Source organism: Python bivittatus, unplaced genomic scaffold (assembly GCF_059951505.1).
Source record: "Python bivittatus isolate LINGU-HERP-01145 unplaced genomic scaffold, Pbiv_v1 ctg000430_np1212, whole genome shotgun sequence".
In the NCBI taxonomy this organism is placed as follows: domain Eukaryota; kingdom Metazoa; phylum Chordata; class Lepidosauria; order Squamata; family Pythonidae; genus Python; species Python bivittatus.
In genome coordinates this window covers 6,091,849-6,108,130 of record NW_028277071.1, presented here as the reverse complement: position 1 = coordinate 6,108,130, position 16,282 = coordinate 6,091,849, and the positions used below count along the sequence as shown (strand labels likewise).

At 39.0% G+C, this 16,282-nt stretch overlaps 2 protein-coding genes across 2 annotated transcripts; one reads left to right on the top strand and one right to left on the bottom strand.

Moving 5' to 3' along the window:
* Positions 1 to 337: 337 nt before the first annotated feature.
* On the top strand, positions 338 to 7,900 carry LOC103066391 (C-type lectin BpLec-like). Its single transcript, XM_007437351.3, has 6 exons — positions 338 to 352; positions 4,457 to 4,523; positions 6,018 to 6,109; positions 6,556 to 6,696; positions 6,896 to 7,010; positions 7,687 to 7,900. Exons 2-6 carry the CDS (start codon positions 4,457 to 4,459, stop codon positions 7,752 to 7,754), a joined length of 483 nt encoding a protein of 160 aa, XP_007437413.1. The 5' UTR covers positions 338 to 352; the 3' UTR covers positions 7,755 to 7,900.
* A 4,567-nt stretch (positions 7,901 to 12,467) lies between these two features.
* On the bottom strand, positions 12,468 to 15,264 carry LOC103066151 (C-type lectin BPL-like). The gene is made up of 5 exons (XM_007437350.1): positions 15,213 to 15,264; positions 14,505 to 14,599; positions 14,275 to 14,418; positions 13,643 to 13,757; positions 12,468 to 12,535 (listed from the first exon to the last, which is right to left on the bottom strand). Exons 1-5 carry the CDS (start codon positions 15,262 to 15,264, stop codon positions 12,468 to 12,470), a joined length of 474 nt encoding a protein of 157 aa, XP_007437412.1.
* Between the last annotated feature and the right edge of the window lie 1,018 nt (positions 15,265 to 16,282).

The following is a 16,282-nucleotide window of genomic DNA, read 5'->3' as shown; positions in this document are numbered from 1 at the left end:
ACCAACCTTATTTTCGCTGCGTCTACCATGTTCAATTTATTTATGAGATAATATCAGAGAGAGATAGAGAGATTAAATTTTATTAGGAATTTGATTACAATAGTAAAATCATCATACAATAGTAAAATATTATCCACTGTCAGGATAATAATGGAAGACAGGCTGTGTGACCCTGGTTTTCAGCCATGTAATACAGTAACAGGACTGAAGCCGATCCCTGGAAAAGTGGACATTGATAAGGAGATCACAATTGGAGTTAACAAGATCTAGTCCAGCGGGGATCATTCTCCTAGAGATCTCTTGCAGATGAACTATGCACAGGGGTCATGGTATCCATAAGGTAGTCAAAAAAGTCGTAACTGTGTGATTGAAGCCCTGCCCTTTGTACATCTGTGTGACTTCAACATATGTACAAAAGGACAAGGCTTTGATTGTGCAGTTACAACTGCCATCTTAACTTTTTTGACCACTCCTTGATCATGGGCTCTTTGAGCTATTGTCTTCTCCTGTCCAAGATAATGAAGATCATTAAAAGACACAGAATTTTTCCACTTGCATTATGATCAATGGAATTAAGGGGAAAAGGGAAACAAGAATAACTGAGAAAAGAAGCCAGAACCAGGCCACTTAGCAAAATGCAGATAGGATGACACCATTCCCAATATTGAGTCACAGAAAAGATGGACTTCTAAATTTGTCTCCCTAACAAGCCATTCATTTATCTAGAAATAATTGAAGTTCATGCTCTTTATTCTAAAATTAAAGCATTGGATAGCTCTGAACTGAACATTGCCAATTTCTTTGGGGTTTATTGGATTCTTTGAGATGAAAGCCTTTTGAAAATAAAAAATGCTATATAACAACCAAAGCTAAAATAACGTGGCAAAGAAGAAGAAGATATATTGAGAGATTTTGATCAGCAGCTGACTATGACTCATAACATTTATGCAACTATTGCTCTTTCACTATAATGCAAAAAGTAAGGTGATAGATAGTCTTAAGGGGGAGTAGTCAAAATACTAAGTGTACGTGCCAATATCATTCTTGAATTGTAACATTGTTCCCACTTTCAGCACTCTCTTGAAGGCCACAAGGAAATGTATAAGCCTAGAGGGAAACTCCTCTGACGCCGTATCATGAACGGTCAGAAAATGGAATTTCCAACTTTTGTGATTATTTTTCAGTGTGGAACATTTGGGTAGGAATGTCTGCACCACTAATCTCTGATCACAACTTGGATGTCTTTAATATTATCCATGGGTGTCAGAAAATCCAGGGAAGAGAATGAATAAGAACATTGCATTGGCTGCCCACTTGAAGAACATGAGTTATCCGATTCTTTGCATGGTGGAACAGTTGTTTTTTTACAAGCTAAGTGGCTGTAAATGTCCTAGGAGATACCATGAAGGTTGATTTATGGAAATCTTAAAACAGGGGAGACAGGTTGCTTAATTACTGACTTACGCATAAGCCTCTACCTGTTCTATCACAGGCTGTGACCATTAGGGACATGTCAACTGTTAGACATGAAATCTGGCCTGGGTTCCTGTTCTACTATAGAGTTGTCAAGGCAATGCACAGAAAATCCCAGTTGACTAGAAGATGGGTCAGGAAGCAAGCCACAGTCTGTCATGACAATTTCAATTTCAATTTCAATTTCAACAACAAGCCAAGCCAGTACAACCAGAGAAGCTGGGTTAGACAGGATGGTCAAGCTAGAGCTTCCAGAACTATACCCAGATCCCAATAGTAGGTAAGCATAGCTATCTGGATATCACTATCATCCTAGTGAATAGGGCCTTACTCATGAATACTGCTTTACTTACAAGAAAGTGCATTTTTCAGCTGAATGTTTCTCTGTGGGGTCCAACCCTCATTCGCCTATACTTCCTGATGCTGCATAGTACTTTGATGTTGTCCTCTGAATCAGATATGGAATCCTTGGTCACATGAAGACCTGAATACAGAGCATCCAGGCTCATGAATGGTTGTGTTTATTTTGTTTAACATTGGAGTAAATTCATCAGGCTTATCTCAAATACATAAAGTGAGTCCAACTTTATACATATGTAAACAGATGTCCAGAGGCAATCAGTCCCCAAAGAATCACGAGTGAAAATCTGAGCTGATTTCTAAACAAGAGTCTTTGCAGCTAAGAGTTCTAGGCAGATAATTCATGGAGACCTTCATCAACTTGTGCTATCCTTACCAACTTTACAAAGCCTATGTTGTTTCTTAAATTCCATCAGCCTCTGACATTGTCTGAGCAACCTGGCTACATTTTGGCTTCCTTTGGCAGGAAACTCCTAAATAGCTGTGTTAGGTCCAGCTGCCTCTTGGCATAGAGAAATATTCTTATACATCTTCAAAATCTGAGGAGAAAAGGAGTTACAAGGGATGAATAGATGAACAAATCCAGTAGCATACGCTTTCTTCCACTTGAGGAGCAAAATATAATTATAGTTAATTCATTGGCTGCAGCAACCCTGAAACTGGTTACCAGTGCCTTGGATAATCTAGGCTTGACTACTGCAATTGACTCTACATAGGTTATCCTTGAAGAATATCTGGAACCCTTGTTGTTGTATAATGTGGTTAGCAGGTTGCCATTAATACACAATAGTAAGTGCCTATTTTGTTCATATCAAAACATGGGTTTTTGTTGCTAGTTGTTTTCTTGGTTGACCCTTAAGATGTTGTTTTTGAGCTGTGAAGTCCTAACAGCTTGAAGCTTGACTATCTGAGGAATCGCCTATGTCAGTGAATCTGTCTGGATGTGAAGGTGAGCAGGTGAGCCTATTTTTCAAATGCCCTCAGTCCATTTCTCAGACCCACAGGAGTGGGTCTTCCTAGATTATAAAATCTGCTTCTTCAGCAGTTGCATTCACCCTCCAGCATAAACTCATTCTGTTCTTAAATGACAAATGAAGACCTTCATGAGCTAGGCCTTTTCAGTTATTTGAATTACTGTACAAGTAATATTAACAGTTGTATCAGATTTCAACTTGCTATGTTTCATTAGTATTGTTATGTTGTTAGCCATTTTGAGTGTTGTGAGTGGAAATGAGAAGAAGGAGAAGGAGAAGGAGAAGGAGAAGGAGAAGGAGAAGGAGAAGGAGAAGGAGAAGGAGAAGGAGAAGGAGAAGGAGAAGGAGAAGGAGTCTTGTGTGGAAAATATTAAGCAAGGGACATTGCAGAAAAACAGGGTCTTGCAGTGGAATAAAGAAATCTTGGGGTTCAACCAGGCTAATATCTGGAATTAAAGGTCAGTGGAATGAGGAAATGAACAAATGCTTTCACAGCTGAATTGATATTCTCCATTTGACATCTCTTCTCAAGGATAGAGTCAAAGCAATGATTTTAGCAATACTTGCATTGCTAAAATAAAAGATAATGCCCTTTTCCAGTGCTGATGATGATAGGGTTCACGAACTACTTCCTGACACTTGGCCTTCATTTATGCAAAATTGAAAATGACAGACCAGGATTTCCTTGAAGGTCTCAGATCACTGGTGTTGCACCATGTCTGCCTGGGTTGCATATAACTGTTGCTCAGAAAGCAAGAGAGCATCCAAGAGTCCACTACTTCTGTCAATCCAGGAGAAGAGCATTGCAAGGTGAGTGGCTGAAGAGATAAGAGGACCCTGCAAGCTGTAGCAAGTATAGGAGAATCAGGGATCAAAGGCACACAAGCAGAGTAGACTTTAAGAACAAGATTTATATTCTCAGAATAGAGGTTCTGCTACCCTGGTTTATGGTTAAGGCTGGTTATGACACCTGCTTCTTGGTGTCTCACAGAGAAAAGCAAGTGAGACTTTATAGGAAGTCAAATGACAAAACTTCATTTGGATAACAACACAGGAGGATTGCCAGACTCTTAATTCATGATATTTATTCACAGTGCATTTCAACATGTGGAGAGAGACTATACTAACAAATCTTCACAAAGAGTTCTGTAATAAATGTCCATATTTCTGGGAGCTGGGATTAGCTGTAACTTCTTCTCAAGTTTAACTATATAACTGATATTCCTGAGATTGCTGCCATATAACATGAGAAGTGACCTTCAGTTTTGCCTGTAATGTCTGGCTGCATTCATAACTTTGCTCTCCAAATTACATAACATGAAAATACTCAGGAGAGATCTGGGACAATTGAAGCACATGATGTTCTGCTGAAATCAATGGGTCCAGGCTTACCATATTTTCAGTCAACCTACTGAAATCAGCATGATTTCATTGGAAAACATATCTACAGTATATCTTGTTTCTAATCCATTATCAAATATATAGCTTCTTCAGAATTCAAATAAGAGGAGAGCAGGATAAGAATTGTGCCTTAAAGAAGAAAAACACATACCCTTCTTCTCTTCATTCCCTTTCTTCAGTGAATGGCAATTAAAGAATGCACTTCTTGTATTTCGTCTTCCTTTCTCTCCTCAAAGGTCAACCAGAAGATGGGTCTCCTCACCTACTTCAGCCTTTGCCTTCTTGGCATCTTCTTTGCTGGTCCTTTCCTGCAAGGTGAATTCCTCTGATATTTTTCATTTCCATTTAATTGTTGTCTTTCAACACCCAGCAGGTTTTTTTCACAGTACCAGAAACAAGAGTTGCTCTCATATCTTAAAATATAAGTGTCCTAAAGTGATGATAACCTAGTCATGGCTGCTTCCCACAAAAGTATAGAAATAGGAAGGTTTAAACAAGATGTTTCTAGACAAGGATACAATTGTATAATTGCAATGTCAGGAATTTAACATGGGGCCTTTGGCGTGTGACCTTATGAACTACCACTAAGTTATGGTGTGCCATGATGTCAGGTCTGGACCACAATTTTTAAACATTAGCCGAAGTTGAATTAAACCCCTTGGTTTGACTATCATCATATGGAGAGGTTCTTTCAATCTTCTACAACTTGTCTTTGGGGGGTAAGGTCCAGGGATATGATTTCCTTCTGGGGCACTCTTGGTTCTAGGTTAGAGAAAGCCAGAGCCAATATTAAGGAAAGGACAAGAGATTTGGACCACCAGTTGGATGTATCATTGGTTCTGGGTTTATCAAAAGTCAAATGAAATCAACTGTTCTCGGAAGCTAGAAGAGTATTTATTATTATATTAATTCTCAAAAATAAAAGGGCAATCACATTGGCACAGTACGTTAACTCGTCCACGTTCTGTTTGGACAATAAAAGAAAATTCCATACTGTATGAGAGCTTTCTCTTGTGGCCGGGGGTCACTCATATCAAAAGAACATGTCCACTCAAGCAGTGTATTTGAAAAAGCTATATACCCCACTTCCAAATTCCTTCCAATATACAAATACAAATACAAAATACTTTGTCACAAGTCAATTTTTGCTTGCCAATTCAGACCCAGAGATCAATATTAAGGTAATGAAATTATTCATAATGGCTGTAGAATCAAAGAAAAAATGTATTACTGTCACTTGATAGGTAAAAAGCAGCTTCCCTAATTTCTTTTTAACTGCAAATCCAGGATAAATTTGTTTTGTCATTTCAAGTTGGGGACTAATTTTATTTTAATTTATATCAGTGTGAGCATGTATATGTATGTGTATGATCAGGTCAAGTACCATAATAAGGTAAACTAAGTCACTCAGGCAGAATTACATGGATTGTAAATTCACATTTCCTGCATTAATGTAGAGGGTTCTTCATTGCCATCAAGGATGGTAATGTCCACCAGTTTAGATGGTTTCAAAAGAAGACAACCCCAAATTCAGGCTGGAAAGGACTATCCATAGTTGCCAGTCCTGATGGCTGTTTACTACCTTCTGAATCAAAGCCAGCATACCAAATACTAGATGCTCAGAAAGAGCAATTGGAAAGATCTCCAGCCCTCACATTCACACTTGGGATCTTCCTGAATTTTCTTAGTTCACCACCAAGGGTCACAAAATGTTGAATTACAGGACCCTATAGCAAGATGTTTCTTCTATATAGATGTCATGGTGTCCTGACTTTACTTCTTCTTTTTCACTGTCCTCTTTCAATGCAGTGGAGGCCGACACCTGTGCCAGGGAGTGGCTGCAAAATCAAGGCAACTGTTATGCATATTTTGACAAAAAGTTGACCTGGCAAGAAGCTGAGGTAAGAAGCGTTTCTCACCAACCAACATCTGATGTAATGTAGGGTCTACAATTTGATTGTGTGGCATCCACTTTTGAAAAGGAATTGCAGGGTAAGGGATAGATCCAGATTATCTGTTACAGAGCTTGAGCTGGAAGGAATAATAATAACACAACTTTATTGCTTTACAGACTTTGGAACATATTCTTCTCCAACATTTCAAGTAAAATACTCCTGAATTTGGAATTGAAAGGAAGGCTATTCTAGTGTAAATACAGGTTTTGACCAAGTTGATGTGTAACGTTAGCATCTCCAAGTGAGACTTAAAACATCTCTTCAATTCCTGTTGCACGAATGATTGACCACATTTGGAATTCTACAAGGTTTAACTCAACACTTGGGAAGTTTCACAGATCCTGGAGTTGGGAACTGATCACAGAAGTAATATCCCCTTTTGCTCTTCTCAGATTGAGTGCCAGAGCTATGGCCGTGGGGCCCATCTTGCCTCCATCCTTACCAGAGCAGAGACCCTCCTGGTGGCTGAGCACATCTCCACTTACCAACAAGAACTCAGTGATGTCTGGATTGGACTCCACGATGTCCGTCAGGTGAGATCATCTGATGTAACTATGTTCCTAATTATCACTACCAATAGTAGCATAAGGATGATTGACTCACCTAAATCCTGAAGACTCCTGCTCCACATTTTGCCACTGAAAAATTCAGTATTTCATAATCATACACAAAAATTACTAGTCTATCTTTAGACAAAGCTGTCATTCCTTTAACCACATTTCCTTTCCACAGACCAGGAAGTGGAGATGGGCTGATGAATCCACTTACAACTACAAATCCTGGATGAGGAACCAGCCAGACAACTATGGTAACAATGAGCACTGTGTGGAGCTGCGACAATCCACAGGTAAGCAAACTTCTCAGTATCTGAGAATGACAAGGCTACCTTAGGGATACTTGTTCTCCATGAGTTTCAGCCTGTGGGAAATTGCAGGTCAGTCAGTCTATGCATCAGATCAGCTGCGGCAACTTACTTCTTCAGGCCTGAAGCCCACCTCTGAGACCCCGAGGGACTGGAAGACTTATAATATGACTAAGATGTATAGTTTAATTCCATGAGATAACAGATTAGAGACCATTTTGCTTTAAAGAGCAGAGAGTTTAGTCTTAATTTTATAATACACACTTGGTCACGGTTGCAAGATATTTTGACTATTCTAAACAACATGGATTTGCAATCTTTTGCCAACTTTATATCTCATACTTTTTCAATAGTATCCCTCTGAGAAATTCTTAGGTCTAATTATAGAAGAAAATAATGGTGAAAGTCTCAATAACAGGCATAAAAAACAGTGATTTAGAAGGCAGAATTAAATGCAAATCAGCTTTTTACTTCACTTGTCTCATATGTAATGTGTATGTATGTATGTATGTATGTATGTATGTGTATGTGTATATATAATGTGTCGGTATGTGTATTCCTTCCTCCCTCCCTCCCTCTCTCCCTCCCTGTGGAGCATTCCAATTTGGAAATAAATAAAGGGCAAAAAATGATAAGACTTTTCTTGTCATTTGTATTTTAGGCTTCCAACTATGGAACGACATTCAGTGCAGCAAACACAATGCCTACATCTGCAAACATGAACTCTAAAGATGCCTGAAGCTTCTCCCTGTGCTTCCCAAGATGCTAACATGATGGGCTGCCTTCCCACTAATCTCATTATCTCCTCACATCATGCAGAGATAAAGTTCTCTTCCATCCTCTTCAAGAGATCAACTCATAAGAATTGCCTCATTGGTCTCCTCTTTCTTCTGAACCTTTCCTGTGGCTTGCACACAGTGCAATATCAATAAAGATGTTCTGATGCAGATGTTTTCTGAAGTTTTCATTCTTGGTTCATTTATCCTCCTCCCCAGTAACAATATGCAAAGGAGGACAGAGTTCCCTTCTTCATCTTTCTAAGTTATGAATGTGTACAATTAATGCATGCTGGCCATTCTTGAAAAGATCTACCTGCCCAGATTCCATCTTCTACCTACCTAGTCTATTAAAACCATGGATTCTCCTTCCATGTGGATGTCAGTGGGAGTGTCCCACAAGTTTTGACAAGGGTCTGTTGTTAATTGTGTACATTATTTCCTACCTTTTTCATATGACTACTAAACAAAAGCCTGGGCTGCCACCACTCACCATTTTTATATTCTTAAAAATGTTTCTAGTACCAGAAAAGCATTTATAGAGCTTCTAAAAATGCTAGAGGCTGACTCTTTAGAGTGCAACATGCCAGTTTCTCATTTAATTTGTCTTAAATTAAAATAATCTAATAATTAAAGTTAAGGTGAGATATGGAAACTGGAAGACATCAGAGAAAGCTTCCATGACCATCTCATTGCCCACTTCTGTCTTAGTGGTTACTGTATTCCTTCTCTTTAATTAATGATTAATTTGTTATCAGATAACAAATGGATTGTATAGCTATGCATGTGGGCCTACCAGCAATGGTATCTTCCAAGTCAACCAAACAGATAAATTTAACCCATTACTTAATGTCTTCCCTCTGCAGATGTAATGTCTGGCCAATCTGTCTGGATTAAGAAACTAAGCAACATGGTGCCTGGTTAGGGTTTGGATGGAAGGCCATAAAAAATCCTAGAGTTCTAGACAAACTGAGTGTCTAGAACTCTAGACCCATGACATATTGCCATGGCAAACCACTTTCATGTTATGGCCACAAAAACAACATAGTTGTGGCCATGAAGTCATCAGGCATTATACTTTATTTAATTATCTCAACTTTCTTTAAAATGTTACTCCCCCCACTAACCAGAATATCTTCATCAGGGGAGGTGAGACTGCACAGGAAATAGTACAACTGAACTTGAAGCATAATCATTACCCTGACTATTCAGTAATATATTTTCCAAAACCGGAAACTTTTACCTTATTTAGCTTGATTCTGAAATGACCAAACTGGGCACAATAATTGAGACTGCAACATGAGGGAGATTTGTCTTTAGCAGAGAGCAAAGCCCACCACTGAAGAGGAAGACAAACCTTGGTATGTCAGAAGGATGCAAAGCTTGCCACCATTGATTTATAATTTGAAGCCATCATCGTCACCATTGTCATGATTTTGATTTTTTTTTGAAGTTCTGTGCCTAGATAATTATGATTCTCCTGGATAACACATCTAACTCTGTTTGTTTGGGACCAGTTCAAATTACTTTAACCTTTCCCCATTTTTGCCTGAGTTTTGAGGGATGCTATGAATCAAAGGCAAAGCCCTTCATGGCATGGAGCCGAGTTACCTGAGGGACTGCCTCTCCCTGATTACATCTGCCCATCCCATCAGGTCTGGCAGAGAAGGCATGCTGCAGGTCCCATCTGCCAGAGAATTACATTTGGCGGGTCCCAGGAGGCAGGGGTTCTCTGCCCTGGTGCCCACCTTGTGGAATTTTGTCCCCCTAGAAGTGAGATTAGTTCCATCCCTCTTAACATTCCGCAAGTCCCTCAAGACCTGGCTGTGTGATCAGGCCTGGGGGTCCCAGGGGACCGGGGAGATTTTGTGATGGCTCCCTTATTAATTTTATCCCCTCCTGTTTTGTGTGCTTTTATAGTTTTTTATTTGTAATTGTTCTTGTGTATTTATTCTTTTGAGTTGTTGAACACAGCCCAGAGTGACTTTGTGTGAGATGGGCAGCTATATAAATATGATAGATAGATAGATAGATAGATAGATAGATAGATAGATAGATAGATAGATAGATAGATAGATGGATGGATGGATGGATGGATGGATGGATGGATGGATGGATGGATGGATGGATGGATGGATGGATAGATAGATAGATAGATAGATAGATAGATAGATAGATAGATAGATAGATAGATAGATAGATAGATAGATAGATAGATAGATAGATAGATAATTTGACCAGATCATATTTACCCTATTTAGCCATAACCCCCAGACTTCAGTATTGGAATCATACCATTCACTGTGTGATATTCAATTGGACTTGAAAAACTTCCCTCACTCTGACTCTTTCACCATCCAACCAAACCACCTATTTGGCAACCAGCTGAATTGTCTTCCTCTTTTAGCTTGTTCTTGAAGTGACTGAGCTCTAGTTATTAATTTAGAGTCAGGTGAAAGGTTTGTTCTCTCACGTAGATATCCAAGAAAGAGGCCCATCTGGGTACGCTGAAGGAGGACACCAAGTTTTTGCCCTCAGGCTGTTGGCTGTATCCTCCAGATCTGTTAAACATCAGCTCTGGTCTAACCCACAGATGTAGGGTTTTTTTTATGGTCCTATCCAAGTACCAAAGTGATCCAACTCTCCTTAGCTTTTGCACAATTAGCCAAAGTTGGCTACACACTGCCAACTTGTCACACTTTATATTTTCTGTCTCTGTGATTACTCTTATTTTTGTATCAGTGTGCATTGTTTTAGATGTTAGCCCTTCTTGACTATTCAAGAAGAGGCATTTGAATAAAATAAGAGAACCTAGAGAATGGAGTACCCAAGTATGTGATAGACTCCAAAGGATATTTTGCTCAGAGACTTTGCCATCTTCATCCAGACAGAGGCTGTGTTATCTGCAACTAAAATTTTTGGCTATCATAAATGAGAAGGAGAAAAAAAATGTATTAAATCCATATCTTATCTACATTCAAACAAACTCACATATGTAACCTCATGATCCACAAATTTAAATTCACATTAGTTTTTGTGTTCATACTTTACATTTACCAGAGCTTTGCAAACATTGATAATGATTTGGAAGAGGTATGGTAATCCATACTGGTGAAATTTAATAAATTCACATTAGAGTTTTCATCTTCCCTGTTCTCCAGAGAACAAATGTGAAATGGGCCCTCTGCTAAACAACTCTGCAGCCCTGTTTCTATCACTATGTAAAGCATTCAGTTTCATTGTGGCTTCCATGTTTCGTCACTCAATCAACACCCTGTTTAATGACAGGGTGGGAAATATTGTTCCCATTAGAACCATCCTTCCATTATCACTCTATCTCAAAAGATGTGAAAACATACTTTCCTGCAAGAACTCATTTATCAAGAGATTTACTCACCATCTTTCTCTTTAGAGACAGTTTTCTAATTAACGGGTACCTACAGACCAAATGGATGTATCTTAACCACAAGTTGAGCTAAGTGCTTCAAGAAAATTATGGTCCATCCTTTTCATTTTTACTAATCAAGGAAAAAGCAGCTTATGACAGCTTTGAAGAAAGGGCACTGAGTTCATCTTTATTTAGATAAGGAAATAAACCTTGAAAAATCAACACTCATTCTATAACCTAGTGGAAAGCAAATAAAAATAATACCCACTTTTTTATCTTAGCAAAGAAGATGGCATGTTAGTTATACTGTAGATATTCTGACAAGGGTGAATCATCACATAGAAGTGTTGCATTTATGTTCTTAGACATATCACTTTGGCACATAAGCTAACTTGAATCCCAGTCTCTAAATCTCTAGCAGCAAATCTTGCTTGACAGAACTGTATTATCTGTCTTGCATTAGAATTGATTCATTAGACCTAGACAGGACTTTGTGTACTGATTCTATTATAAGTGCCTTATTACATTTGTCTTAGTTTCAACTCTAAATTATCATATTATATCTCTCCTCTACCATGGAATCTCTGGGTCAGGGCAAATATGAATTTGCCTGATTTTCAGACTGTAGTTTTCTCTAGATAGCACATCTCAGCAAGGTCTACAACAAGGTTCCTTCTCAGCTCTGTTTCCTGATCTTCTGACCTTGAGATGTAGGTCATTGAACCTGGGGATTTCAACATGCAATGTGTATGCTGTTCCATCATCTTGCAGGTATACCCAGATTGACTACATGTTCTGCTGGACAGTTATGCTGGTTTTACAATGGAATTTAGAACTACAGACCATCTGAGCCTCAAAATATCCATTATAGCAAAAATGATTATCTGACAGCTGTTAATGACTAAAAAATTATTATGGCATACGATGCATAGATTATCCTGATATATAGATATAGATATATAGATATAAACACCCTTACTTTGGTCATTGACAGGAAACAGTATACAGAGAGTTCAGAGGAAAATAAAATGAAGAAATGCAGACTGTAATAATATTTATTGACAATGACCTTTATGCAATAACCATGTCAGAGACTTGGTGCTGTGTGGTGCCAAATACGAAGGAAGCAGATGACCACAGAAACCGGTCATGAAATGAACACATGTGATGTTTTAAAGAAGGGCATCTTGATGTAACAGGATGGATCTCTTCCTGATTCCCTCACTTCCACGATGATGATTCTTTATGTGCAAGCATGAAGTGAAACGTCTTCATTTTCTAAAGTTCATGCTTGCAGATGAAGGCTTTTTGCTTCATGCAAACCGCATCAATCCATCCCTTGTAATCTGCAGGGAGAAAATGAACCCCAGCTTCAGCTGTGCGGTTTTCCTTCTTCAGCATCTCATATTTCTAGGCAGAGTTGTCATTCACCCAATTAGGTTACGGTATTCAAAGCAACAGCCCTCATGAGATGGGCAGCTATATAAATTAAATACATACATACATACCTGACACCATGACACAATAGTGAATAAACGGGGAGCAACTGGGCAAATTTCTGTAGAGTACACTTGGAGAGCTGTCTTTTGAAATGTTAAATGTGACATAAGAGTATAAACCATTTCTACACATTCTTCGGCTTGCATCTAGATTGAGGCTGGGGCCACGCTTAACGTTTTTTGAAAGTGCAAGTGCCGCATTGGGTGAATGCAGAGTAGGTGGGAGTCTGGGGTACAGGTGGATGGAGCCAGAATTTTCTGTTAGTTTCCCTGTGCTTAGATGTTTAGATTTGTTTCTTCTTCTTCTTCTTCTTCTTCTTCTTCTTCTTCTTCTTCTTCTTCTTCTTCTTCTTCTTCTTCTTCTTCTTCTTCTTCTTCTTCTTCTTCTTCTTCTTCTTCTATTTTTTATCCCGCCTTTATTATTTTTATAAATAACTCAAGGCAGCAAACATACCTAATACTCCTTCCTCCTCCTATTTTTCCCACAACAACAACCCTGTGAGGTGAGTTGGGCTGAGAGAGAGTGACTGGCCCAAAGTCACCCACCCGGCTTTCGTGCCTAAGGTCGGACTAGAACTCACCATCTCCTGGTTTCTAGCCTGGGACCTTAACCATGAGACCAAACTCCTTGCTTTTTAACTGTGTTAAACCTATTTTAGAGCTTACACTATACAAATTTCCCCAACTCATATGGTAGATAAACATGGTAGTGATTTTCAGTCATTGTAATATGAGAGAGCCCCTGAGGCCACAAAAGGAGTTGGTGGACCACTTGAGGTCCTGGGAGTTCACAGAGTGACTATTTTGATATTGCATCCTGATTACCACATGAATATACAAAGCTGCCTCATTATGGGATTAGGCTATGGGTCAACTAACCCTATTCTCCAGATGGTCAACCCTGACTGCAGACTGAGCAAAGACTACACAACCTTCTCTGAATGGAAAACTCACCTGCTGAGGCTCGGAGAGCAACGCAGTACTCAGAATTCCAAAGATTGTTGGGTTCTCCGTGCATCCAGTTCTTGTAGTTGTAAGTAGACTCATCTGTCCACCTCCAGTTGCCATTCTGAAATTAACAAGACAGAGAAGCACATCCTAAATCCAAACAAAAGAGCCATCGAGCCAACGGAGGTTAGATAGAAGTTGGGATGGGAGAACTTGGTTTTATTCACATTTAATAAAAGTATCTCTAATTTTGCAAACCAGTGCACGAACCCAAACACAGTTTTTATTAGAAGTTCATCTTTTTTCTGTTTTGCTGCACAGCTCAGTAATTTAGAAAAGGTACATGTGTAGAATGTATATACAGATGAAGTATATCATGAATCAATGCTGGACAAAAACATTTTTCATCCTGAAAATAATGTATAAAATATATTATATGAGTGGGAAACTATGTATATTGGAACAAATGGGGGGGGGGAATGCATAGGAAAAGGAATGTAGATGACCTGTAGGAGTTTCAAAAAAAGAATTCATCTTTCCTTTGCTATTCCTTGCATACCTGGTATTGAATCAATAGAACTGACAGGTTGATTGATTATTGACAGAGAGATCTGAACACCCAGGAGGGTGGTGCTTACATGGTGAACATCATGGAGCCCAATCCAGACATCAACCCCTTTTTCTTTCTTGTAAATAGAGATGTGTTTGGACACAATCAGTGTTTCTGGCCAGGCAAGGATAGATGCAAGGTGGGTCCCACGGCCATAGCTTTGGCATTCAATCTGAGGAGAGGAGGGAAACACATAAGACTGTGCTGCTTCATCTCTCCCATGTTCTCCACAGCTTTTTAAGAGATATCAGGTCTTACCTCAGCCTCATGCCAGCTCAGCTTCTTATGGAAAAGCCCGTAACAGTTCCCTTGATACTGTAACCATTTCCTCGGGCAGAATGCAGCTTGAGAAGCTTGGAGAAGCACAGAAAACATGAATGGTAGAAAGGGAATATGATTATGTCATGAATATGAAGTAAGTGAACACAGGGAGGAGTTCAGCATCCCATCTTCCATAAGATTAGATTTTCCCAGTAAGCTCCACCACTGAGTTTCTTAACTGTTCTGTTGTTTATAATGGCCTGACATGGACACCATCTCAGGAGAAAAAGATAGTGGCCACCTCAGGCATAAAGTGAGCAGGAAGAGTAGTCTATGAGCTAAAGAAAACATCTCTTTTGTTTATTTAAACCACTCGAGCCCAACAGAGGTCTAGGTGGATGCCTATAATTATTATTTATTTCTCCTATAACAATGATCTTGCTTCACCTTGTTTTCTTTATTCTAACCATCATAAAGCTCCCCATATTTTGAGATAAGCCTTTCCCAGCTCTTGTGATATGGAGAAGCCAGGAATTGAACTTGCGATCACCTACATGCAGAGCAGGCACTCTACCACTGCCATCAGAAGATTGACAGCCATTTATTTTGGCATTCCCTTCTGCAGTAATTGACTGCTTTAATAGGCAGTTGCTCTGTTTTCACTCATCTTGGACTTCAGACATTTTTTCATAAGAGGCAACTCACCTGCCATGAAGAAGCCAAGAAGCCAAAGACTAGTGTATGTCGAAGGTCTCATTTTTGCCTCTTTAGCTAAGAAGAAATCAAAAGATATTTTGCATTTTAAAAATTAATTAATTAATTAATTAATTAATTAATTATTCCTGAAGAGAATGCTAGTGCAGTGTAGGGGTGAAGTGCTGGATTAGGACGATGGACTAATCAATCTCTTTGCATGAGTTTGGGCTGGTCACTCTCTTGCCTCCCAACCTACCTCATAGGATTGTTCTTGTGTGGATAAAATAAAGGCACATTCAGCTCCTAGAGGAAACACAGACTATAAATCAAACAAATAACATAATCATAACCCATTTATATCCTTGGTTTTCTTCTGAGAGTTTAAGGCAGCACTGCTATTCCAAGAACCTGGTTTAGCCAACGAAGCCATGTTTAGCATAAGCCTTTGTTTTGCCTTAGTACAGTTTTCAAAAAGTATGAAGGACCTTCATCCTTCAACCTACACTGTTCCTTTAATGCCAACACCTTTTCAGCCTTTACAGCTAAGTGGATACAAAGTGTTGAAGGAGAGAGCTAGTAGCTAATCCTTAACACCAAATTGATAAAAAAAAAAAAAAGCTGACATAGATAGAACTCCATATATGGAAATTCAGGCTCAAGAATCAACAAAAGGGATGGGTCCAGATGATGTCACAGCTTAAGTTTAAAATGGGAGATGTTATCAAAGGAGGAGGAAGAAAATCAACCCAAATCAAACCCATCCTTGTGGTTCCTGATTTCCCTTTTCTATCTTTGCCTCTAAGAGATTGATGAAGTGCTGAAGGATTCTGCAATGGATGGTGAGACAGGTTTGAACACATCAGGAAGAGCTTAAGAAACTTTGTTTTTCCTCACCACCTTGCTTCCCCCTTCTCCCTTTCCTGCCCCCTTTCCTTTAATTAGGATGCTGAGCTTTACAATCATTTATCAGTCTTTAGTGGACTAACTCTGTAACCACTTACCCAGTTTTAGATGCCCCATTTTGTAACCATGTGCTGAGCTTGAAGCAGATGAAACAATATCTGCCCTTTTATATTAAC